The sequence below is a fragment of the Geotrypetes seraphini genome, chromosome 1 (assembly GCF_902459505.1).
Source record: "Geotrypetes seraphini chromosome 1, aGeoSer1.1, whole genome shotgun sequence".
Classification (NCBI taxonomy): domain Eukaryota; kingdom Metazoa; phylum Chordata; class Amphibia; order Gymnophiona; family Dermophiidae; genus Geotrypetes; species Geotrypetes seraphini.
The window spans coordinates 162,868,345-162,892,513 of NC_047084.1; the positions used below are offsets into that span (position 1 = coordinate 162,868,345).

The following is a 24,169-nucleotide window of genomic DNA, read 5'->3' on the forward strand; positions in this document are numbered from 1 at the left end:
CTACTGTGTCAGTTCAGCCTGTGTCTATTTTATTTATTTAAAAATTTATATATTGCATAAAAACTATGCGGTTTATAAAATTACATGCATATATATTTAAGAAATGCTAAACATGTTTCAACAAGGCAAACACAAAAAGACATTAACTAACAGTATCAGTATTAAAATCTTCTTTTAAATTCATCCTATAAGATAGAAACACAAAATCCCATAAAATCATTTACAGGACAGGAAGGTATTAACAGAGAATAGGGTTAGCACAGTAAGGCACTGACAAATAATTGCGATTTCAACATTTTCTTAAAGTTCAGTCTTCCATCACAAAATCGCAGAATACCAGGCAGCGCATTCCAGAGCTTGGCGCCAGCTACAGACACCATTGGAATCTATAGGCTGGATTGGAGAGCACTGGGGAGATGAAGTTTCTCTCCCAGGCAACATGGAACATGGTGGGAGTGTTTGACACAGTGGTTAAAGCTACATCCTCCGCACCCTGAGGTTGTGGGTTCAAACCCACGCTGATCCTTGTCACCCTGGGCAAGTCACTTAATCCCCCCATTCCCCCAGGTACATTAAGATAGATTGTGAGCCCACAAGACAGACAGGGAGAAATGCTTTAGTACCTGAATAAATTCATGTAAACCGTTCTGAGCTCCCTTGGGAGAACAGTATAGAAAATTGAATAAATATAAAAATAAATAAAAACATGGTCCTAAAGTAAGCAGAGTTGGGCTCCTGTTTTGGCCAGGTATTTGCAGCCTTCAAATTTTGACACCCTAGGCAGTTGCCTAAGTTGCCTGAATGCATTCTAAATCTGGGCCTGATCTTTGCCCTCTTATCTTCACACTTCTCTCCCTGACTTTTCTCCCTCATTCCATTTTCCTTCCACCCACTCTTCCTTCCTTTCTCTATTTTCTGTTACCCTGTCTTTCCTCCCTTTCCTTTTCCTCCTCCAGCTCTCCCTTCCCAGCAGAATGACAGTGGTAGTTTTATGTTACTCTGGTTCCTGAGTTTGAGCCCTATGGTTCCAGCATTTTTCATGGTCATGCATTCAATATTCCACCTTACTATGATGGTAAGGCCAAAGAGGTTTACTTACTGTACATACAGTTACGGTCTCTGCTCCTAGAGGTCTCATAATCTAGTTCTTGCTCTTGGGGCATCAGATAGTTAACTGACTTGCCCAGGGTCTCAAGGAGCTACAGTGGAAATTGAACCCAATTCCCCTGGTTCTATCCCACGGTACCGACCACTAGGCTACACCTACACAGTACTGTTCCACTGCCATGTTTTAATTTGAATTTGATCAGACACAAATCTACTATAAAGTTGAACAAAGCAACACATTACTACCTGTAAAATGTTCAAAAGGGGTAAACATCTGTGAAGGTTTCATTTCTTATTATATTTATTGCAATTTATAAAATACACAAGAAAATTAAAGTATTTTTCGCTCCATTAGATGCACTTTTTTTCCATCCAAAAGTGGGTGGAAATAAGGGTGCGTCTTATAGAGCGAATACCCAAAGCGCCCCCCCCTTCCCCCCCCGTTACCTTATTTTAATGCTGCCGCTCTCCCTCGCTGGACGTGGCACCCTCCCTCCCTGGCTGCCGGGTCCCCATCGCTTCCCCAAGAACTGAAGGCTGATGCAGCTGCCTCCTTTTCTGTTCTCTTGCGGCATAGAGGCAAACAAGGCTGCCTGCCTGGTCCGGCGCTGCTTCTCAGTTCACGCGGGAAGCGGAGCGGGACCAGGCAGGCAATCTGGTGCACCGCTATGTTGCAAGAGAACAGAAGAGGAAGCAGCCTCGTCAGCTGTTCTCGGGGGAAGTGGCAGGGACCAGCCAGCCAGTCTTGTACGCAGCGTCCAGCGAAGGAGGGCACCAGAAGTTAAAAAAAAATAAAACAAAAATAGGTATGTGTGAGGGACAGCGGGGGGGGGGGGGGGGGGAGGAAGAGGGCCGAGGCCTGCCTGCTGCCTGCCTGGGAGGGAGGAGGGAGAGGCTGGGGCCTGCCCACCTGACGAATTAAAAATAAGGAGGGAGAGGCCGGGGCTTGCTGCCTGCCTTGGGGGGGGGGGGGTAGAGAGGCCAGCCTTCCTGCCTTCCTACCTACTTGCCTTGTCCCCTGCCCCCTACCTGCCTTCTTGCCCTGTACCCTGTCCCTGCCTGCCTTCCTTCCTGCCCGCCCTATCCCTGCCTGCCCTGTGCTCTGTCCTTACCTGCCTGCCAGCCACTAGGGCTGCCTGCTCTGTGCTTTGTCCCTGCCTGCCCTGTCCTGGCCTACCACTAGACCACCAGAGGGGGAACAGGGTACAGAGCCTGGCAAGGAGGGGTGCAAAGCTTGGGAGTGTGGGATTGGGTGCAGAGCTTGGCAGGGAGAATTTGGTTTAGAATTTTTTTTTTCTTGTTTTCCTCCTCTAAATCTAGGGTGCGTCTTATGGTCAAGTGCATCTAATGGAGTGAAAAATACGATATATAGAAAGCAAAGAATCCATGACAGGCGTCAGATTCAATTAATCCCATAATAAAAACAAATATGAGTCTAAATCCTCTGAATACTTGAGTTGGAGAGCAACATAATAATTACGATACAGCCGCAGAAATCGTAGGCACGTAAGACAAATGGTACATTAACCACATCATCCTATGAGTCATTAGCTAATGGGGAAGTACTTTTTTATGTATTTCCAGAACTAAGAGATAGGAATTTGAATGTATACAGGGGAAGAAGTCTACCCTTGAATGCTTCCATGTAGTAGCCCGAGGAAATGCATATTTGCCATGCTTCAGAAAATGGAGGTGGCCTTGAGAAGCTTGGTGGGAACCTCCTTTTCCTACCTTGTTTCACAGACTTCAGCAGCTGATAAGCAGCACTTTTATATGTCAGGGCTCAAAGCCACAGGCAGGCACCTCCACTTTGGCTGATGCCCATTCAGCAGTGGCTCGCCTTTGGTGTAGTTGGTGAGAAACTCCCCTCAGCCAACCTTGTCAGTGGCATCCGCAGTCCTAAGCCATCAATGCTGGTATTCATATTTCTTATGTATGCTTAGTTCATGGACAAAAGCTGAGCATGCACAGGGTGCTGGCATCAGCAGCTGGGAGCGCTGCCACTGATTGACATAGTTGGCTGAGGGGAATGATGGTGGGCTCTAGGTGTCTTTAGCTGGCAGGCTAGGGGACAATAGTAAGCCAGTGGTAAGCAGCAGTTGTGTGTATGGGGTTTTTTCCCCCACCACTGGCAGATATATCCAAATATTCAGTGCCAGGCCATGTCCGGGTACTGGTATTGAATTTCCGGGTTTGAGCAGTCAGCCAACCCTTAACCAGATAAGTTAAACTGAGCAAAATTAGGACCACCTAAAATACATTCTTGTCTGGTTAACTTATTTGGCTAAGGGCTAAATATCGGTACTTAACTATGCCCAACTTGTTCAAGGTACATGAGTGTAACAATCTCAGGCTCTAAGTTGAAGTTTAAAAATGCATGTATGCTATGCCATTGGACTTTGGATGGCTGGGGACACTGGCGTAGTAAGGGGTGGGGCTGACCGCCCCAGACTCTGTGTTTGCGGGAGTGCCAGTGCCTCTCCTTCTCTCTGTCCCCCTGTGAACCTCTTGGCATGTTCGCCAGCACGAGGAGCATCTTCCATCTGCTGCTTGTGCTGGCCTCGGCTCCCTTCTGACATCACTTCCTATGGGACCAGGATGTGATGTCAGAAGGGAGCAGAGGCTGGCGCAAGCAGCAGGTGGAAGATGCTCCTCGTGCTGGCGAACATGCCAAGAGGTTCACAGGTATTTGGGAAGGTGCATGGTGTGGCGATGCCGGGCACCACCACCGCGGGCGCCAGCCTCCCTAGCTGTGCCATTGGCCGGGGACCTTAATTCTGAAGGATTTTGCAGGATATTGTCACTGTTGAGTTGTTGTTTGTTTTTTTTAACTACTCATCACTGTGTTTATTTGCTTGCTTATTTATTTATTTAATCCATCAATCAATTAATCGATCAATTTTCTATACCGTTCTCCCAGGGGAGCTCAGAATGGTTTACATCAGTGGTCTCAAACCTGCAGCCCACAGGCCACATGTGGCCCACCAGGTACTATTTTGAAGCCCTGAGTATTATAAAGAATGATTTTTTTTATGGAAAACTTGTGCTTTAAGTGTCCAGCAGTTACATTCTGGAACATTACCCGCATCACTGCTGTAACCTCACGCAAGCGCTTTCCTGTGTTTGTATGTGATTGTCCTCTCCACTCCACCTCACAATCGCGTACAGACGCAGGAAAGTGCTTGCGTGAGGTTACGACAGTGAGGCGATCAATGTTCCAGAACGTAAGGTAACCATTGGAGGCAGTGCAGCTTGTGCATGTGTGCTGGAGGCGGTGAGAGCTGAAGGCGGTTGTGGACGTGACCGCCGGACGCTTAAGGCACAAGTTTTCCATAAAGAATCATTCTTTATAATACCGAGGGCCTCAAAATAGTTGGTCCAAAATCTTGTCTCATGCAGTTGATACTTTGATAGTTTTTCACTTTCTGCATGTTGCACTGCTTTCAGCTATGTATAGCTGAAATTATCAGAAGCAATTAAATAAAGATTTATAAATTATTATAGTTTTTAAATCTTTACTTAATTGCTTCTGATAATTTCAGATAATCCACATTTTGGATTTGTAGGTACTTGGAGGGCTGCAGAAAAAATAGTTAATGACCTGGGTGTACTGATAGATAGGACCCTGAAACCGTTAGCACAATGCGTGGCAGCGGCAAAGAAAGCAAATAGAATGTTAGGCATGATAAAGAAGGGAATCACGAGTAAATCAGAGAGGGTTATAATGCCGCTTTATAGAGCAATGGTCAGACCACACTTGGAATACTGTGTCCAACATTGGTCTCCCAACCTAAAGAAAGATATAAAACTGCTGGAGAGGGTGCAGAGACAAGCAACAAAGCTGGTTAACCCTTTCAGGACCAAGGGACATATTTGTCCCATAACTTTAAATTCCTATAAATTTTGATTGGGATAGTCTACAGTTCTAAATTTGATATGTACGGATTCCATATGATACTGCCTTTATGTAAACAAACTGGTTCCGACATTCATTCATTAGCGTCGTTGCCAGATTGACGAGAAGATTCACTTGCCACACTGTCCATAAGCCAGAAGTGTGATTTTTTAAATAAAAATAATGATATTTCACAAAAAAAATCAATTTTTTGGCATCTGCAAGCCCTTTTTACCATAAAAATGTCGTCAAAACCACAAAAATTGGCCTATGATCCTTATGGTCCTGAAAGGGTTAAAGGTATGGAGAACTTGGAATACGAGGAACGACTTAGGAGACTGGGATTGTTCTCCCTTGGGAAGAGGAGACTACGAGGGGATGTGATTGAGACTTTCAAAATACTGAAAGGAATCGACAAAATAGAGCAGGAAAATAAGTTATTTACAGTGTCCAATGTGATACGGACAAGAGGACATGGACTGAAGCTGGGGAGGGACAAGTTCAGGACAAATATCAGGAAGTTCTGCTTCACGCAGCGAGTGGTGGACACCTGGAATGCTCTTCCCAGAGGAGGTTATTGCGGAATCCACCGCTCTAGGATTTAAAAGCAAACTAGATGCACATCTCCTTACGAGAAGCATAGAGAGATATGGCTGACTAAAATTATAAATACAAGGAAATAAGGCAATAGAGAGTATATTTCTTTTCCAAGGTTAAACTCAAATGGTATCACATACACAACCTTAGATAAAAATATTATTCCCGTTTAGGACCTCAGCGGTGCAAGCTGTGAGAGCATTTCATTCACAGAATTGTTTGCACTAAAGTCTTCATCGGTCTTATTTTATATATATTTTTTTTAATTATTTTTCTTGTTTAAATATTTTAATTATAGAAAAGTTAGAAAGGTACTCGTCTCTTTTAGAAAAGCATAGCAGGGGCTCTTCACCAACATAGGCTATGTTTCGCCCAGGGGGCTTTATCAAGGTATTTTCCCCCGACAAAAAGAAAAAGAGAGTCACCATAAAATGTTTCAATCCTATCGCTTTCACTTATAGTTTACAACTAACCCATACAGACATATCTTCAAGCCCATATCAGTAGCCAAAAAACAGTTTATGTAAAAAGAATCAAAGAATCTTAACATATACCTTTGTTATGCCGGTTCCATGAATACTGCCGATAGTGTTTTGAAGCAGAAACATGGCGGCGGCGTTTTTTATCCCAGGGGTAAATGTGATGATCTCATACAAACGTGCCAAATCAGAATCACAAGACAGCAGAGGGAGATTTAAACTAATGTCATCCATTCAACTTCGGAGTTCAGACCATTAGGTTTAACAGTGTTCAAAGAAAAAAATCAGTTGTTGTTCTTTAAAGTTTAGACGCTCCACATGGTTCCCACCCTCCCACCCTAACTCGATGCATTCAACTATTTTCCATTTTAGATCTGTTATTTTATGCCTCATGGCCAGCCAGTGTTGAACGAACGGCGCTTCCAAACTTCCGGTATTAATTTTAGATTTGTGCTCCGTCAGCCTAACCATAATTTTCCTACTAGTTCTTCCAATATAGACAAGGTCACAGGGGCATATTAATTAAAAAAAATATATATAAAATAAGACCGATGACGACTTTAGTGCAAACAATTCTGTGAATGAAATGCTCTCACAGCTTGCACCGCTGAGGTCCTAAACGGGAATAATATTTTTATCTAAGGTCGTGTATGTGATACCATTTGACTAAAATTAAGCCAGGTGTACCCCTGGCTGGGCCTCTGCGTGTGCGAATTGCCGGACTTGATGGACCGAAGGTCTGATCCGGAGATGGCAGTTCTTATGTTCTAATTAAAGAAATGACAATTTTGCATGAGGTAAAACTCATTATACTATAACGAGTTTTACCTCATGCAAAGTTGTCATTTCTTTAATAAGACATTAACTATTTTTTCTACGATCCTCCAAGTACCTACAAATCCAAAATGTGGCTCTGCAAAGGGTTTGAGTTTGAGATCGCTGGCTTACATGAATTTATTCCGGTACTCAAGCGTTTTTCTCTGTCTGTCCCGGCGGGCTCACAATCTGTTTAATGCACTGTGGTTCTTCTATTATATAAGGCGTATTTAGGTCCTGCCAACAGGACCACCTTGCTAAGATAATCTCAGTCCTTTGAACTTAAGACCAAAAGAAGCCCTACATCACTTTTTCGTGGCTGCTTTTCACTCCTAACTCCAAGCCATTTGTAAAGTTCTCATATCTATTTTGCCACTCCTTCTGTAGTTCTTTGCCCCAATTGTCTTGTTTGTCGGATTAGATTGTAAGCTCTGTCGAACAGGGATTGTCTCTTCATGATTGATTTAATTTACAGTGCTGAGTGCATCTGGCAGCGCTATAGAAATGATAAGTAGTAAACCTCCCCTTTACAAAATCATAGCGCAGTTTTTAGCGCCGGCCGCAACAATAACAGCTCCGACGCTCATAGAATTCCTATTACTGTCAGAGCTGTTCACTGCCAGGACCGGTGCTAAAAACCCGCATTGCTTTTGTAAAAGATGGTGTGGGGGGAGCAGGTGTTGACGCCACATGATAACAGGTCGGAGGGGATGTTCAGCAAAGCTGTTTGGGTAATTGTTGCTGAACATCCCTGGATAGTAATCTGAGTGCCATTTAACCAGGTACGAGCTTCTCTGGTTCAATTGTTTTGACTGATTATCGGGTCTTCGTTGTTTTAAGTTGGGGGTGGGTGGAGCAGAGAGGCAATGCGTCATGATCACCCATTCTCTCTGGCCTGCCTGGAATTTGCTGCCTGGCTATTCCACCGCTTTCCACGCCGAGAGGTGTTTACGTGGCTGTGTTTTGCTTTCTTACAGTTGTTCGGTGTGGGAATTTCACGAGATTCTACAGCAGGTTCTAAAACGCTGCTCCAAAACACTTATTTACTGTTTCCTCATATTGAACACATTCATCTTCCACCCACGCAGGTATGTGATGTTAAAAAAAAAAAAAGATAAAAAATGTAGGGATTTTTCAAACTATGGGGAACCACAAGCACAAGGGGACACTCAGAGAAATTGAAAGGGGAGAGGTTTAGAACAAACGCCAGGAAGTTCTTTTTCACCCAGTGGGTGGTGGATACATGGAACGCGCTACCGGAGGATGTGATAAGCAGAAGCACGCTACAGGGATTCAAAGAAGGTCTGGACAGGTACCTGGAGGACAAAGGGATTGAGGGGTACAGATAGGAGTAGAGGTAGGAAATAGGGATAGGATTAGAGGTAAATTATAAAATTAGTCAGAGACCACCGCTCAGGCAGTGGGCCTGATGGGCCGCCGCAGGAGCGGACCACTGGGCGAGATGGACCTCTGGTCTGCCCCAGCGGAGGCAACTTCTTATGTTCTTATGTTTTTACAAATATACTGTGTCTAGATATAGGATTTTACATTTTGCTATCCGTGCAGCAGTAAGTTTTGGCTGTCGTTAAAATGTTTGTGTGAGAGAAATATTGTAAGATCCTTTCTACCGATTAGTAGCCACTTTCAGACTTCTAGTATATGCTCCTTTCAGAACCTGAAAAGTCTTCAACCATGACTTTAGACAAATAGGCTGGGAAGTCGCACTCCTTTGTTGTTTCTCTGGCTTGGAAATCCAGCTAGTTATTTCACTTCCGAAATGTTTTGCCATTTGTCAAAAGTAAGGTCTTCATACTGTTCTGGTTTTCCTAGTGGCTTGAACCTGTCCCTGCCTTCTGTATTATGCAAGGAGACAGGATGGATGTAGAGGAATGGTGAAAGAGATGCTTCGGATGTACTGAGCAGAAACACCGGAAGTTACCTGGTGGTGATCAGTCCCATGAACAGAAGGGAGAGCTACATGAGTATTGATCTGATGGATTCCTTGGTTTCCGCCAGGTAGTTAAATTTCCAGCTCAAGTAGGAGATTTAACTAACTGGAAAGAAATGCTTAGCTCCTAGGTGCCACCGAGCGCGGTTGTCAGTCATCTGCTAGGCACTGTGTATAAAATTGCGCCTAGTGGTGCCTAAGGGTACTTAGACAATGGTAGGCATTAAAACCTAGGTCACAGTGCCATTTAGGCCAGGATTTTCTTGGCCTAGGCGCCTAAGTGAAACCACACCCCAAATCCACCTCTTGGTATGCCTGTCTGCCAGTAGGTGCCTCAGTTTAGACCCCTATGTCAAAGTGGTAGGCGCTTACTGGGTAATTCATTTTTTAAAATTGGTTTTTAATGGCACTTTCAATTATCAGTGCTGATTAAGCCAATTTAAAAAATTAAGTTAGGTGCCTAACTTCTGCAGAATCTAGGCCTTGAGGATTAATTCTAAAACAGTATGCATATATTTTTAGTCAGAGAGTGCCTATTCTGTAAAAGAAAGTAGACACCTACGTCCCTTTTCTAGAATACTAGCATAGCTGGGTATGTGTGTGTGTGTGATAAATTTTGGAGCTTCAGAGTAAAGAATGACATGGTGATAAAATTCATCACTGTCCCCGTCCCCGCAGATAACCGCGGGAAATAATCCCATGTCATTTTCTAGTGTCTATTTCAACCTCAGTCCTTCTACACCAGCATTCTTCAAAGCAAAGCTTGTAGATCAGTGGTTGTGGCCATTCATACTCTGATTCTTATGTGAGCCAAGGATAATGAAGCTATTGTGACATCACTGATGTGATTGGCTCTTAGGCACTGGTGGAATGAGGCATTATGACATCACAATATCTGTTCTGGATACCAGAGACTGTCATTCTGTAGTGTCTATCTCAACCTCAGTCCTTCTACACCAGCATTCTTCAAAGCAAAGCTTGCGGGTCAGTGGTTGTGGCCATTCATACTCTGATTCTTCCCTCTCTCCTTAAAGAATGACATGAAGATGGTTTCCCGCGGTTATCCGCGGGGACGGGGACGGTGATGAATTTTGTTACCGTGTCATTCTCTACTTCAGAGGTGAACCTCCAGAGCTGAAACCTTATATTTGGTTTCTTCCAAAGAGCATATATCATCATCATTCGTCATCAGGTCAAAAGTTATATACATATTTTTTTTGTTTTTCAATCGTCAAAATTTCTTCTTAGCTAATTAAATACAGAACAACTCTTTGTCATTTTCTCATTTACTGGTCTTTTTAGTGTCTTCAGCCAAAAGCCATTCAAAACTGTCTCGAGGAGATGTTTCCTTCCGACATGAATCTGTTTCGCATCGAGCCACATCGTGGGAAGGTCTCCTAAAAATACAGCATTAGAAAATCCTTGTAAAAAATATCAGCTCGCTGTCATCTTTATAGCACCTCCAATCCAGATAGTTATAATAAGCTTCTTGCAGCACACAGAAACATGATGACGTCCAGTCTGCCCATTCGCAGCATCCACTATCTCCTCCTCTCCCTAAGAGATCCCACGTGCCTGTCCCAGCTGTCTTGAATTCAGATACAATCTTTGTCTCCACCATCTCTACTGGGAGACTATTCCATGTATCTACTACCCTTTCTGTAAAAAAGTATTTCCTCAGATTACTCATGAGCCAATCACCTCTTAACCTCATTCTATGCCCTCTCACTCTGCAGTCTCAGTTGAAAAAGACTTACCTCATGCGTATTTATGCCACATAGGTATTTAAAAAATCTAAACAACATAAAAGGGTGGGGAGGCCTTTTAATTTCAAGCTTGTCCTGATGCCCAGCACGGAGTTGGAAGAAAGGCTTGAGGTGTTAACTAATAACACTCCCTGACGCAGCCGATTGTATGGTGAAACAAGGTCCTTTGTTGGAGAATTAAATGCTGGCTGTAACAACGGATGATTGAATGCTGAGAGAACGACATCGTTTGGAGTATGAAGGCCAGCTTTTGAACTAAGCATTTGCTTTTCTTTTTTGCCCTGTGCACAGTGGTGGACGATTGGTCCAGGTGTTAAAGTCACATTTGAAGTGGAGGTTTTTTTGCCTGTGATAAGACTATGAACGGCTTGAAATCTTGAAATAAATTGCCGTCTAAATTATATGTTTGAGGCTTTTTCTCCACTATTTGATTTAAATGTGCATTTTCTGGGACCAGATCCACCACTGGCTGATAACATGCTAGCAATTTTTGAATTTAAACATCTCTTATCATATCGCCCTTCTCCTACCTTTCCTATTATTATTGGCAAATTTTGTGGAGAAATTTTCTCCTGCTCTTATAAATAGGCCCTAAAGAACCTAAATTAACAAATTAATTCATAAATTTCCCCAGAGAAATGAAACTGGATTGATGACTATTGGCAACTTTTGTGGAGAACGTTTTCTCCTGCTCTTATAAATAGACCCTCTCTAAGTGTCATTGTTTATTTTTACCCAGTTTGTAAGAATAACACACCACCTGTCAAGGGGCCAAAGTTTATATGAGACTGAAATATAACAGATTATGCCAACTGGTTCTTTGTCTGTATGCTAGTTGCAGTGACCTGTATTTGTTATATATGCTACCTAAATAGTTAATCCTTTAACAATTAAAATAGCCATTTCAAAATCTCTGCCACTTGGAGCTCAGGGGTACTCTGTTGAAATTTGTTCGACTTACAGAGTGCTTGGCTTTAAGAAGTTGGTCTGCCCGCCAGAGCGAGCAGCCCGAATGGGGATTGCCCCGTCTCACTTATGCCCAAAATGTGATCATGCTCATGCTTCTTTGGGTCACATGCTTTGGGCTTGCCCTAAAATTTTCCAGTTTTGGAGTCACCTGGGACATTATGTTACGCTGCTTTGAGGGAGGCGTTGGCTTCCGCAACCGAGAGCATTATTTGGATTGTACAATATTGCCACGCCTAAACCCAAGGGAATGTCCGCATTTGTAACCAGAGTACTCTTGATGGGGAAGAAAGCCATTCTCACCAACTGGCTGTCTACTACTCCCCCGACTTACGCCCAATGGAGATCCCTGATGATAATCCACGCAACGCTAGAGCGGAGACTGGTGGGAGATCTGGATCGTGGTCCGGGTCATAGATTTCGCCAGACCTGGCAATGTTTCTGGCAGGATCTCACTCCACATGCACGTAGCAGACTCTTAAATATTTAGGGAGATCTCGGACTCTCAGTTTTTGTTATGGCATTGGACTCCGGGGGGTGGGAAGGGTTGGGAAGGGGGGGAGGGGCTGTTGCATTGTTCTTTCTTGGAATAAGTTACTGATTGTATTGTTTGCTTTCTGTTGGAACAATAAAAATCATTTGAACATAAGAAGTTGGTCTGTGATACTCCATTTGTTCTGATTAGCTTTTTAGCAGTCCAGAGGTGCAGTCATTGAGGCACTTGGGACTCTTTTAGAGTTTCTAAGCAGTCTCTTCCTCACTGGGACAGCAGTGTATTTGACTTCTCTTGCTGAAATTTCTAACTTTATGAGCTGAAGCCATCAGTGAATTATTCCTGGACACAATTTTTTTTTCTGGCTTTACTAGTTCTTATGCTAAGCTGAAAATAACCAATTGATTTGGCTTGTGCCTCTGAGTGTGTTTGTATACCGTATATATCCTAGTCTGGCTTCATTGGTTTTGCAGCACGCTACGCTGAAAATGCTGGGCTTTGTACGGTGAAGTCATGCTGAAACCTGTTCAAGTAATTGTTCACCTCTTTCCAGCCCAGCACAGAAATTGCCAAAGTACTGCTACATGCAAGGTCAGCTCCTTTGCCGTCATTACAAACTCTCCACCCTGGTGCAGCTTTGGAAAAGATCATCATCCCTGGCATGTTTGTCCAAAAGAAAATAGATAGCTCCATATCAGCTGCAGGCTTGATGCTGTGAGCTACAGCATGAATACAGCATTCACAACAGCTATCTGTTAAATGTTTTGTTTTCATTGCAGGCAAATGAAGAGTGGGGCTTCTGTAACCAAGGAAGTGGCTATAGAAATCTCCCCCCTTGTTTTATTTTTTTTATTTATTTATTTAGATTTATATCCCGTTCTCCCAGTAGCTCAGAACGGTCTACAAGTAAACATACACAGTAGAAGTAATTAGGCAAATAAGATGTACAATAGGTTTAGGTGCTTGGACATACAAAATTGTGCAGTATTTATCAGGGTACAAACAATTTTTCAGAGTACAGACAATTTATCAGAGTACAGACTAAGAGAGGACTATACTGAAATTTAGGAGAAGTTAAATAGGGGAGAGAAGAGTGAGGTGGGGTTTAAGGGGGGGGTGTAGACTGAGGGAGATCTTTAGTTGAAGAGGAGGGTCTTTACCATTTTACGGAATGTCAATAAAGAGTTCTGTTGCCTGAGTTGGGGGGGGAGTTTATTCCAGAGATGTGGGATGAAGTGGCTGTAGGATCGTTTGCGGGCAGTTTCTGAGAGGAGGGACCTTCCAGGGGGAATGCATAGGCGTATTTCCGATTTTGAGCGGAGGGAGCGAGTGGGGGTGTAGATGGGAAGCTTAGATTTTGTGTAGGAGGGGGTGGTGGCATAAATTATCTTGTGGGCTACTGCTAGGGCCTTGAAAGCACAGCGCTGGCTAATTGGGAGCCAGTGTTCAGCGCGGAGTGCTGGGGAGACGGGATCATGGTAGTTGAGGTTGTGTAGGAGGCGGATAGCTGCATTTTGGACACGTTGGAGGCGTTTGAGATTATTTTTGGTTAGTCCATTAAATAGGGAGTTACAGTAATCCATTCTGGAGAGGACATATGCGTAGAGGAGTTGGGCGAGGTCAGGTGTGGAGATGTAGGGTTTGATCCTTTTCAGTTGGCGGAGGTAGTAGAAGGAGGTGGAGATTACTTGGGATATGTGGGCAGATAGGGATAAGTGTCCATCTAAAGTTACTCCTAGGCTGCGTACCTGATCTGTTGCCGTTAGTAGAGTGGAGTCCCATGCTAGGGTAGGACGTGTGAATTTGGTGCTTTTTTTCCTGATCCATAAGAGTTCTGTTTTAGTGGCGTTTAGTTGAAGTTTGTTGTTTGACATCCAAGTTTTCATATCAGAGAGGCAATGTTGGAGGTTAGTAATTTGGGACGATCGGTTCTCGCCTAGTGGGAGGAGCAGCTGGATGTCATCTGCATAAGAGTGGATTTTAATGCTATATTTCTGCGCTATATCAATGACAGGTCTGATGTAGAGGTTGAATAGGAGGGGGGATAAAGTGTATTGTAAAGTGAGTTACAGCAGGACACAATGGTGTCAGGTCAAAAGCGCGCCAGGACAAAAGCGCGCCCAGACAATTGAGCGCAGCGTGGGGGTGCGCGCCACCGAAAATTACTGTTTTTAGGGCTCCGACGGGGGGGCGTGGGGGGAGAACCCCCCCAATTTACTTAATAGAGGTTGTGGGGGGTTTGGGGGGTTGTAACCCCCCACATTTTACTGAAAACTTAACTTTTTCCCTGTTTTTAGGGAAAAAGTTAAGTTTACAGTAAAATGTGGACGGTTACAACCCCCCATAACGCCGGCGCGATCTCTATTAAGTAAACTGGGGGGCTCCCCAACAAAAACCCCCGTCGGATCCCCTAAAAACTGTAATTTTCTTCGGTGCGCGCCTCCGTCTTGCGCTCAGTTGTCGGCGAGCACCTTTGTTTTTCGCGGGGTTGTCTTTGAACCGGACACAATAGAGCCATAGTACATAAGAATAGCCGTACTAGGTCAGACAAATGGTTCTTCCAGCCCAGTAGCCCATCTTCACGGTAGCCAATCCAGGTCACTAGTACTTGGCTAAATCCCAAATAGCAGCAACAATCCATGCTACCGATTCAGGGCAAGCAGTGGGTTCCCCCATGTCTGTCTCAATAGCAGACTATGGACTTTTCCTCCAGGAAATTGTCCAACCTTTCTTAAAACCAGCTACATTAACCGCTCTTACCACAACCTCTGGCAAGTTCATTCCAGAGCTTAACTTTTCTCTGAGTGAAAAAAAATTTTCTCCTATTGGTTTTAAAAGTATTTCCTTGGCAATGGACTTGTGCATATTTGAAGCTTTCTTCAGTTAGTTCTCCCTTGTTGACGATCAAGGGAAACCCGCAATTTCGTCCTGGAATGGAAACGTCTTTGTTTGATTCTTGGTCAGACAAAGGCTTAGTTTACTTACATCATGTCCTTTCCTCAGCGGGCAGGAGGTATTCCTACCAAACACTGGTTCAGAACTATGGGCTTCGACCTAATGATATTTTTCCTTATTTGCAGTTGCAACATTATGTATGTTCTTTGCCTGTGGTGACTTTAACCAAGGTTGTTTTTGATTCTTTGAAGGACGCTTATTGTTTGGAGGCCCAATCCATGATTCCTTTGCGATTTTATCACAAATTTTTGTTGGAAGAAGCCCCTAGTTTTGATTTTACATCTTTGAGTGAGCGTTGGTCTGTGGATTTGGGTATCTCTATTTCTGCAGAACTGCTTCAGGGAACTTTGAAGTCTTTTAAGCAGTTCTGGGCTTCTATTCCATTAATTGAATTGCAATATAAATTGCTTTTGCGGGTTTATATATCTCCTGCCAGAGCATATCGGGCAGCGATTCGTCAGGATTTTTGTTGTCCTAAATGTGGGGGAATGAATGCTTCTTTAGGGCATATGTTTTATTTTTGTCCTGTGGTTTTGCGTTTTTGGAAGATTATTCATCAACATATTGCTCAGCTTTGGGACACTCGTTGTTTGCCTCATCCAAAGATGCTCTTCACTTCTTCTGCCTTGGCTCATCCTGTTCCGAGAGGCCTTCGTTCTTTTTTTGAAGCGTGCCTTATTATTTGGGAAGAAAGCGATTTTAGTCCATTGGTTAGAAGCACTTCCTCCAACTTTGGCACAATGGCGATCTTTGATGATTTTTCAATTGAAGATGGAACGTTGTGATATTTCTGATTTGGATTCTGTGAAGGGCCATCAATTTCAACTTATTTGGGAGTCTTTTTGGCTTCTTTGACCGGGTATGCTCGTAGCCATGTATTGAATGTTTGATTGTATTTTTGGTATGGCTTATGTCCTGTGCTCTTCTGAAATTCCATGCTTTTTTTTTTTTTTTATATTTTTTATTTGGGTGGGGGGAGGGTTTGTTTTTTTGGTATTGAAAATTTGGTCTCGCTGTATTTTTTGGTTTGTTGATTTTGATTGTGCTTTTGACCAATAAAAGAGTTTTGCAATAAAAGTATTTCCCTGTAGCTTCATCAAGTATCCCCTAGTCTTTGTAATTTTTGATGGAGTGAAAAATCGATCCACTCCACTCAGGATTTTGTAGACTTCAGCCATATCTCCCCTCAGCTGTCTCTTTACCAAGCTGAAAAAAAATTGGTGCCAAGTTTGAATTTGGCTATGCGACAGTGCTCTTTGAAGGGGGGGGGGGTGTTCTCTGTTTCTGGAGGGCTTTTTGTTTTGTATATGATGCATCTGATATAACAGTTTCCCAGTCAGAGTGGGGGGGAGGGATAATGGATGGCCCACTCCGTGGCTCATAAGAGTCCAGGGCCCTGGAGGGCTTTGTGGTGTTTATGGACCTAGGTCTGTTAGTGGGGAATAGTTGGATAGGTGCTGTTTGCATTTTATATATAAAACTGATGATGACTGTTTCACTTTGCTGTTGATGATGTTCCATTGTTTCTTACTCCACTTTGATATGTATGATCTGTTTGAGATTGTTTCGCTAATCTCATCAATAAAATTGTTTACACTTAAAAATTAGTGCCGAAAAGGATGGCACTTAAGCATGATTCTATAAAACACCTCTGAAGTTAGGCGCAGTTTGTAGACCCATAGCGCTCTTATGCATGACTAACATTTAGGCACACTTATTTAGACCAATGAAAACCGTGCCTAAATACCTCATGGATCAGGCATATTCTGTAACAGTGCGCCTAAGTTGTAGGAATGGCCACAACCTGCCCATGTTCCTCCCCTGGCCACGCCCCCTTTGGAGATCCACGCACTAGAATTTGTGGACTTTGGACCTGATGCGGGGCTGGTTGCTGTTGCCCTGATAGCCCCACGTTCCACGTCCTCGTTGTCTGCGCCTGCCTCCTTGGGAGCCTCTCGAAAAAAAAAAAAAAAAAACACGGAGACTTCTGTCTCTGTCCTAGAATCTCTCCCCTGCTGCTGGATCCCAAATCTATATTCTAAGAATGTTTGTTAATCTGGTGTGGGTGCTTGTATATCTTGCAGTTGCATCCAAGGGTATATATTCCCTTTGGCAAAATCTTCAGAATCCCTATGTATTAATAATTAAGATGAGGATGGGAGTAAATGACTGTTTAATGTAATAATTGTATAGTTATTAGTGCGTTCTATGCAGTATTTATGAGTTACCAATATCAAAGTTTGAAAATTAATAAAGATTTAAACAAAATCCCTATGAAATTTTTAAATTTTGTATCTCTTTGGTAAAATACATTAAACATCAGTACATACCTCGTGGAGTTCGGATCAAAAAAACACCAGGCATGTTTACTGATAGACAGACTTTCTTGTATAAGTGGGCAGCAATTCTTAATAAATGCTCAATTGATTTGATGATGCTTATAGTGGATACGGCTCAGGAGGTCACGCAGGAAGTTAAAGCACAATCTGATACTATATATAATGAGTTACAACAGGATACTACTGGTTTTCAGGACTTTCAAGATAAATTACCTAACATTCAACAATCCTTAGAACAGTTTCATAATAAAACGCGTCAATTTAAAATTAAAAATATTTCATAGGGATTCTGAACCCCTCTCCAAGTTCATGATTTTTACAGGTAAGATATGGTGCAGACATGCATCTGAAATATGGTCTTATAGAAGACTTGTAACTGGGAGGGCATGATCTTAAATGAATGGGGAAGCTGAGGTCTTTGTGGGAAATAGATTTAAATATCCCTTCTGTAGCAACTTGCTGTAAAATTGCCAGTAGTTGGAGATTGTTAATAGAAAGTGGTCCCAATTTATAGAATGAGTTGCCACGTGAGATCAAGCATATTAAATGTTACCACCAGGAGAGCAGTTAAGGGTTACCTTTTTGCGCTATATTTAAGAAATAAATAGGTTAGATTGTATGACTAGAGTCATGAAGAAGTGTATTTTATTATGGGAATTATATTCCTAGATCTATTCTTACTGTAATCTGCCTAGAGCTAATCTAAAGCAAAATAGAAATGCTCTGATTAGATGAGATGAGATGATAGGAGGTTGATGACATGGCCAGTAGGAAAATGAAATTTGCTGGTCATGTACTTGGAGATTTCTGGTGGCAAATTTACAAATCTAATACCATAAGATGAGGTAGAGGACATAGAGAGAAGCAGTCTGACTCACCACCGTATAAGAGGGCAATGACATTCAAAAAATAGGTCAAGATGTGGAAGCATAGCAAAGAGGAAATCTGAGCATGGAAAGAGCTATTGCATTATTAGTTGCCAACCTTCGTATTGAAAACAAATGATGATGGCAAATGAATGGGAGGACTCACACTTAACTTTCTTTGTATTTAGACTCTGAAGGGTTAGAAGGAAAAGTGTGCCTTTTTGCAGATGATACCAAGATTTGTAACAGAGTAGACACCGAAGAGGGAGTGGAAAATATGAAAAAGGATCTGCAAAAGTTAGAGGAATGGTCTAATGCCTGGCAACTAAAATTCAATGCAAAGAAATGCAGAGTAATGCATTTGGGGATTAATAATAGGAAGGAACCGTATATGCTGGGAGGAGAGAAGCTGATATGCACGGACGGGGAGAGGGACCTTGGGGTGATAGTGTCCGAAGATCTAAAGGCGAAAAAACAGTGTGACAAGGCAGTGGCTGCTGCCAGAAGGATGCTGGGCTGTATAAAGAGAGGCGTAGTCAGTAGAAGGAAGAAGGTGTTGATGCCCCTGTACAGGTCATTGGTGAGGCCCCACTTGGAATATTTTGTTCAGTTTTGGAGACCGTATCTGGAGAAAGACGTAAGAAGACTTGAGGCGGTCCAGAGGAGGGCGACGAAAATGATAGGAGGCTTGCGCCAGAAGATGTATGAGGAGAGACTGGAAGCCCTGAATATGTATACCCTAGAGGAAAGGAGAGACAGGGGAGATATGATTCAGACGTTCAAATACTTGAAGGGTATTAATGTAGAACAAAATCTTTTCCAGAGAAAGGAAAATGGTAAAACCAGAGGACATAATTTGAGGTTGAGGGGTGGTAGATTCAGGGGCAATGTTAGGAAATTCTACTTTACGGAGAGGGTAGTGGATGCCTGGAATGCGCTCCCGAGAGAGGTGGTGGAGAGTAAAACTGTGACTGAGTTCAAAGAAGCGTGGGATGAACACAGAAGATTTAGAATCAGAAAATAATATTAAATATTGAACTAGGCCAGTTACTGGGCAGACTTGCACGGTCTGTGTCTGTGTATGGCCGTTTGGTGGAGGATGGGCAGGGGAGGGCTTCAATGGCTGGGAGGGTGTAGATGGGCTGGAGTAAGTCTTAACAGAGATTTTGGCAGTTGGAACCCAAGCACAGTACCGGGTAAAGCTTTGGATTCTTGCCCAGAAATAGCTAAGAAGAAAAATTACAAAAAATAAAATAAAATAAAAAAATTTAAATTGAATCAGGTTGGGCAGACTGGATGGACCATTCAGGTCTTTATCTGCCGTCATCTACTATGTTACTATGTTACGTTAAAAAAAAAAGTGCAATATAGTTATGACTCCTAGAAATCCTACCACCTAATCTGCTTGTAAGAATAAATTTAATGCTTTTACTCCCCTAAAGAAAAGGATTGTGATGGAGAAGGAAGAACATTAATTGGTTTCATTAGGAACTAGATCCTACATGTGTACTACCCGACCTCTGAATTTCTTTTATTTTCTGCTTTTGGCATCTCATGGGAGGGCCACTGGTTTCTGCTGTGTGTGGCCATGTAGCATCTGTTTCCCATCCTTTAGCAGAGAGTTGAGATCAAAGAGCCATTGTGAATGTCTATAAGACAAAGATGTTCGAACTCTTAGAGGTCACTTAGCTTTCACCTCTTTTGTGCTAGGGACAAGGGCACAAACCTAGTGTGATTTGGGTTGAGTTCTCCCCTCTCCACTGCTGGGCTAGGGGCACAGTCTTGATGTCTGTTGCACCAATGATCTGCAAACTTTCACCTGACTTTTATTTTTTATTTAAGTTAGTAAAATACCATGTATTTTCTTTAGCAGCAGGTGTAGCTGTTCGCTGTACCTTAATTCAGGACCATATGCTGAAAACTTTTCCCATCCTGACATATATTTTTTCTGTAGCTGCTGGATATTTCATATAAATAGGACTCTGGGTCTTAGTCTACATCCCCCTCTTCCCCTTTTTTTGAGATAGTTAAACCCAGTCTTAGCTTCACCCTACTGATTGTCTAGATTTTTAAGTCTCAGTTCCCTAAGAAAAGCTGGAATACAAACCCCTGCATGCAGTGTAATGCAATCAGAAATTGATCCAAGTTGCCATATTTCTTCTTTTATCTGTGTCTATGCCTTTGAGACTTTTCATCTTTTATTTATTCACTTTTTTTTAGCATTGGCTAGTAGCTCCTGAAACCCCTAGAAAATAATTCTTTTAAGAAAACTAACCAAAAAGATTGTGGGGACTGAGCTTTCACTTGGCTGCATGCCACCTAGGTAGGTAGAGTGTAGTACTAGCTGAGCAGGTGGCATAGATTAGCTGTGGTACTCCTCGGTTCCTATACTCTGGGTCCTGTTGTGGTACAAATCAGCATGTTGCTTTTTGTTGGGAGGGATGATATACTCTAAGGCAGTGTTCTTCAACCACCTGTCCATGGACCAGTGCCGGTCCACAGAAAATTCCTGCCGGTCCAGAGGGCCAGCACATGCATCAGGCCCAAAACAGTGCTCTTCAACCGCCAGTTCACGGTGTGATCAATGCAGCGTTATCTTCGAGCCAGCTCCCTCTTCCTAACTGATTCAGTGCACAAAGCAATGGGCAGTGGATCCTATAGGCATCCTGCGCCTGAACCGGAAGCCTTCTCTCTGATGTTGCAACGTCAGAGGGAAGGCTTCCAGATGAGGCACGGGACGTGCAAGGTGCAATTAGTACTATTATGGGGGCGGGGTCTGGGGTGGAGATTGGGTAGAGATGGGCGGGGTCTGGCCCACGACTTAGCCCAGTGTTCCTCAACCGCCGGTCCACGGACCGATGCCGGTCCACAGAATAATTATTTTATTTCTGCCGGTCCATAGGTGTAAAAAGGTTGAAAAACACTGCTCTAAGGTATGTCTTAATGTATTAGGTTATTTATTTATGTATAAATCATTTTTATTAAACCAGGAAGAATACAAACAGCATACAGAAAGTCACAACTGTTTTCTCAATACAACCACAAATCCCAAACCCCCCCATCTCCCCCACCCACCCCTCCCGGGCAGCAGCAGCGATTAGATACATCCAGTAATAAACACAAGTAATATATAAACAGTGAGTATCTCAATTATCCCATAGTTGTCTGCGCACAAAGGAAGTAAAGGTCAAACTAAAAGGATACCAACTATGTCTTTACGTTCCAGCAACATTTGCTGTAACATTAATGCTCTCCACTGCTGGATAGAGGGAGGTTGAGAGGAAAGCCACTGCAACAGAATACATTTCCTACCCAGTAGTATAGTTCTCTTAAGGAAAGCCGCACAGCCCGGTCTGGGAGGATGAAAACGAATCTGTAAAGTGATGAGAAAACTCGGATGCAGTCTCCAGGAGCAGTCCCAAATCTGAGCCACAGCAGATACCAGTTGCAACCAAAAGGCAGACACCAGTGGGCAAGTCCAGAACATATGTCCAAAAGATGCCATAGGTTGTTTGCATTTGCCACAGCCATGTTCCGCACCAATCCCCATCACATGAGCTCTCTTGGGCGGGTAAAAGGCTCTCAAGAGAAACTTATAATTGCGCTCTTGCTCCACTGACGAAAAGCGCAAGGCATTCCCCAGGCTAAGACCTTTACGGATCATATATTCAGAAATAGGCACCTGTAAATCAACTGACCATTTCCGGGCCAAGGCCGAAAAGTCTAAGTCTCCCAAAAGGTCCTGTAACAACCCATGATAGATTTTCAATGATATGGGTTCCTGTGCTGTAAGTCCAAGAACTTCTTGTAGTTTAATGTAAACATCCTCACGCAACACCTCCGGAGTCAAGATCCGCAAGTAATGCTGGAGTTGCCCATATGCAAACCAATCCGCAGCGGTAAGATGAAACTGTGTTTGTAGGTCAGCAAAGGAAATAGGAAGTCCCGTACGGAGTACTGCCTGTGAGATGTATTGAAGCCCCACTGAAATCCAGCGGTGAAAGGGCCCAGAGTCCAAGCCGGGCAAAAATTCTCCATTGCCAGCAATGGGTAAATAAGACGTTACCCTGGAGGAGATCTTCAGCATTCTACACAACAATTTCCAAGCCCTGCGCATGGCAGGTAAAAGTGGGTGGGAATGGAGCAGAGGCAAGTCTGGCAAGTGGAGAGCATGCAATAGATAACTAAAATGGTAAGGTCTAAAATTAAAACATTCAATCTCAGGTAAAGAAAAATAGTTAGTATCACAAAACCAATCATGGATATGTCTTAACTGACATGCAAGGTTAAATCTAAAAACACTCAAAAGACCCAGCCCCCCTTTCGTACGAGGTAACATCAACTTAGATAAAGAGATCCTAGCCTGCTTCCCCTGCCTTAGATATGTAGAAAGATGTGAGTTATGTTGAGATAAGTGAATGGGAGTCAGCATGATAGGAAGCATTTGCAGTATATAAAGCCATTGGGGTAATATCATCATATTATAAAGGGCAATGCGGCCAGAAAGAGACAAGGGAAACCTCTTAGGTTATTTATTTATATTTTTATCATACTTAATACAGTGATTAGTAAGACTCGTGGCTTTCCTTTACAGGTCTGTTATACTAAGACCTGTAGTATTAAGATATTTCTGTGGTGGTGTGAACACCTGAGTACAAACAGTAATTTGTCCTTACTCTTAATAAATGGAGTGGTGATAGAGCCCCCCCTGGTGGTACACATATTAATTCATTCTTATTAGTAAGGCCCTACTGCTGCCTAACTTAGTTGTTTTAATTGGTTCAATCAACACAGTAATTTACTATGCCAATTAAAAACCAATTAAAAGACAGTAAAAACATGGAGACGCCTAAACTGCATTTTAGGATACTTACCTGTCTTTAACGTAAAAGTCTTTTTATTGAAATTTAGCAACGAATATAAACGATATAAAACATTATCATTATGGCAATATTCCAACACCCTAGACAAGACCAACTCTTAAGAAAGACTCCCCCCACTCCAACAAAGTAACAGTGAGCGCAAAAGGAGAAATAATGTGGATAGTCCAGCAGCCGAGCCTGTGGTTGATGTACATAGCTCAAAGTGAACCATCTCCAGGGATGCTGTTGATAGAGACCCTTAGCTGCACTCTCCTTTACAATGCAACCCATTCTGTGATTGAAAATAGCCTTTTGGGATCAACAGATGCAGAAGCCAAGTAATGAATATGTAACAAGATAACTAAAATCAATCGATAAGTTGAGTGATCATCGTCAGCAAAGCAAACAAAATAGCAGAATAAGCTCTTGCTAGGAGGCATAAATAATCCCAAGAGGACCTTATCTGGAAGATATATCTGACTCAACTGACCCCCCCCTAACCCACCCCCACCCTTTCAACCACTCTCCTCCACATCCAGTCCTAAACTCTAATCCCAATCCTCCCCAACCCCCAAACTACCCCCCACCCCCCTCCAAAACACCAAATTCTCCTGATATAGATGGAAACAAAAAAGAAAGACCTAAACCAACAGTGGATGCAATTATAGTATGTTCAAGGTCTGACTATATACTCTACGTGAAAAATGCTTCTTACGTTTATTGGTGCCCCTGGCATCTCTTGCTTCCCAGCCCATCAGTTCCTGGATATTTATTCTCCACCCCCAGATAAGGAGAGCGGTCCAAACTCTACTCTTTTAGGATAGCCTTCTATCCCAAAATGCTCAACTTTCTGACTCAAAGTCAAGTCCCTCTCTCCTTGATCCATCATGCCCAACAGGAGAACCTTCGGAGAAACCGCCAGTCTCTGACCCAAGACCCTCGTTATATATGCTCCCACCCATTTCCAAAATGGGCAGATCCAGGAGGCAGATCCAGGAGGCATGAAAGAAGGTAGCCTCCAGATTACACTTCAAATAATGCTGTGCTTGCAGATACCCCATCTTGTGCATCTGAAAGGGT

The 24,169-nt window shown here is 43.0% G+C and overlaps 1 protein-coding gene across 2 annotated transcripts in view; it reads left to right on the forward strand.

Moving 5' to 3' along the window:
• Positions 1-24,169, forward strand: part of TMEM131L (transmembrane 131 like) — a 300,995-nt gene that overhangs the window by 136,209 nt on the left and 140,617 nt on the right. For both annotated transcript variants that reach the window (XM_033940895.1, XM_033940905.1), the window contains exon 7: positions 7,872-7,982. In XM_033940895.1, the coding sequence (XP_033796786.1) occupies positions 7,872-7,982 (111 nt within the window). The remainder of the gene's footprint in view (positions 1-7,871; positions 7,983-24,169) is intronic.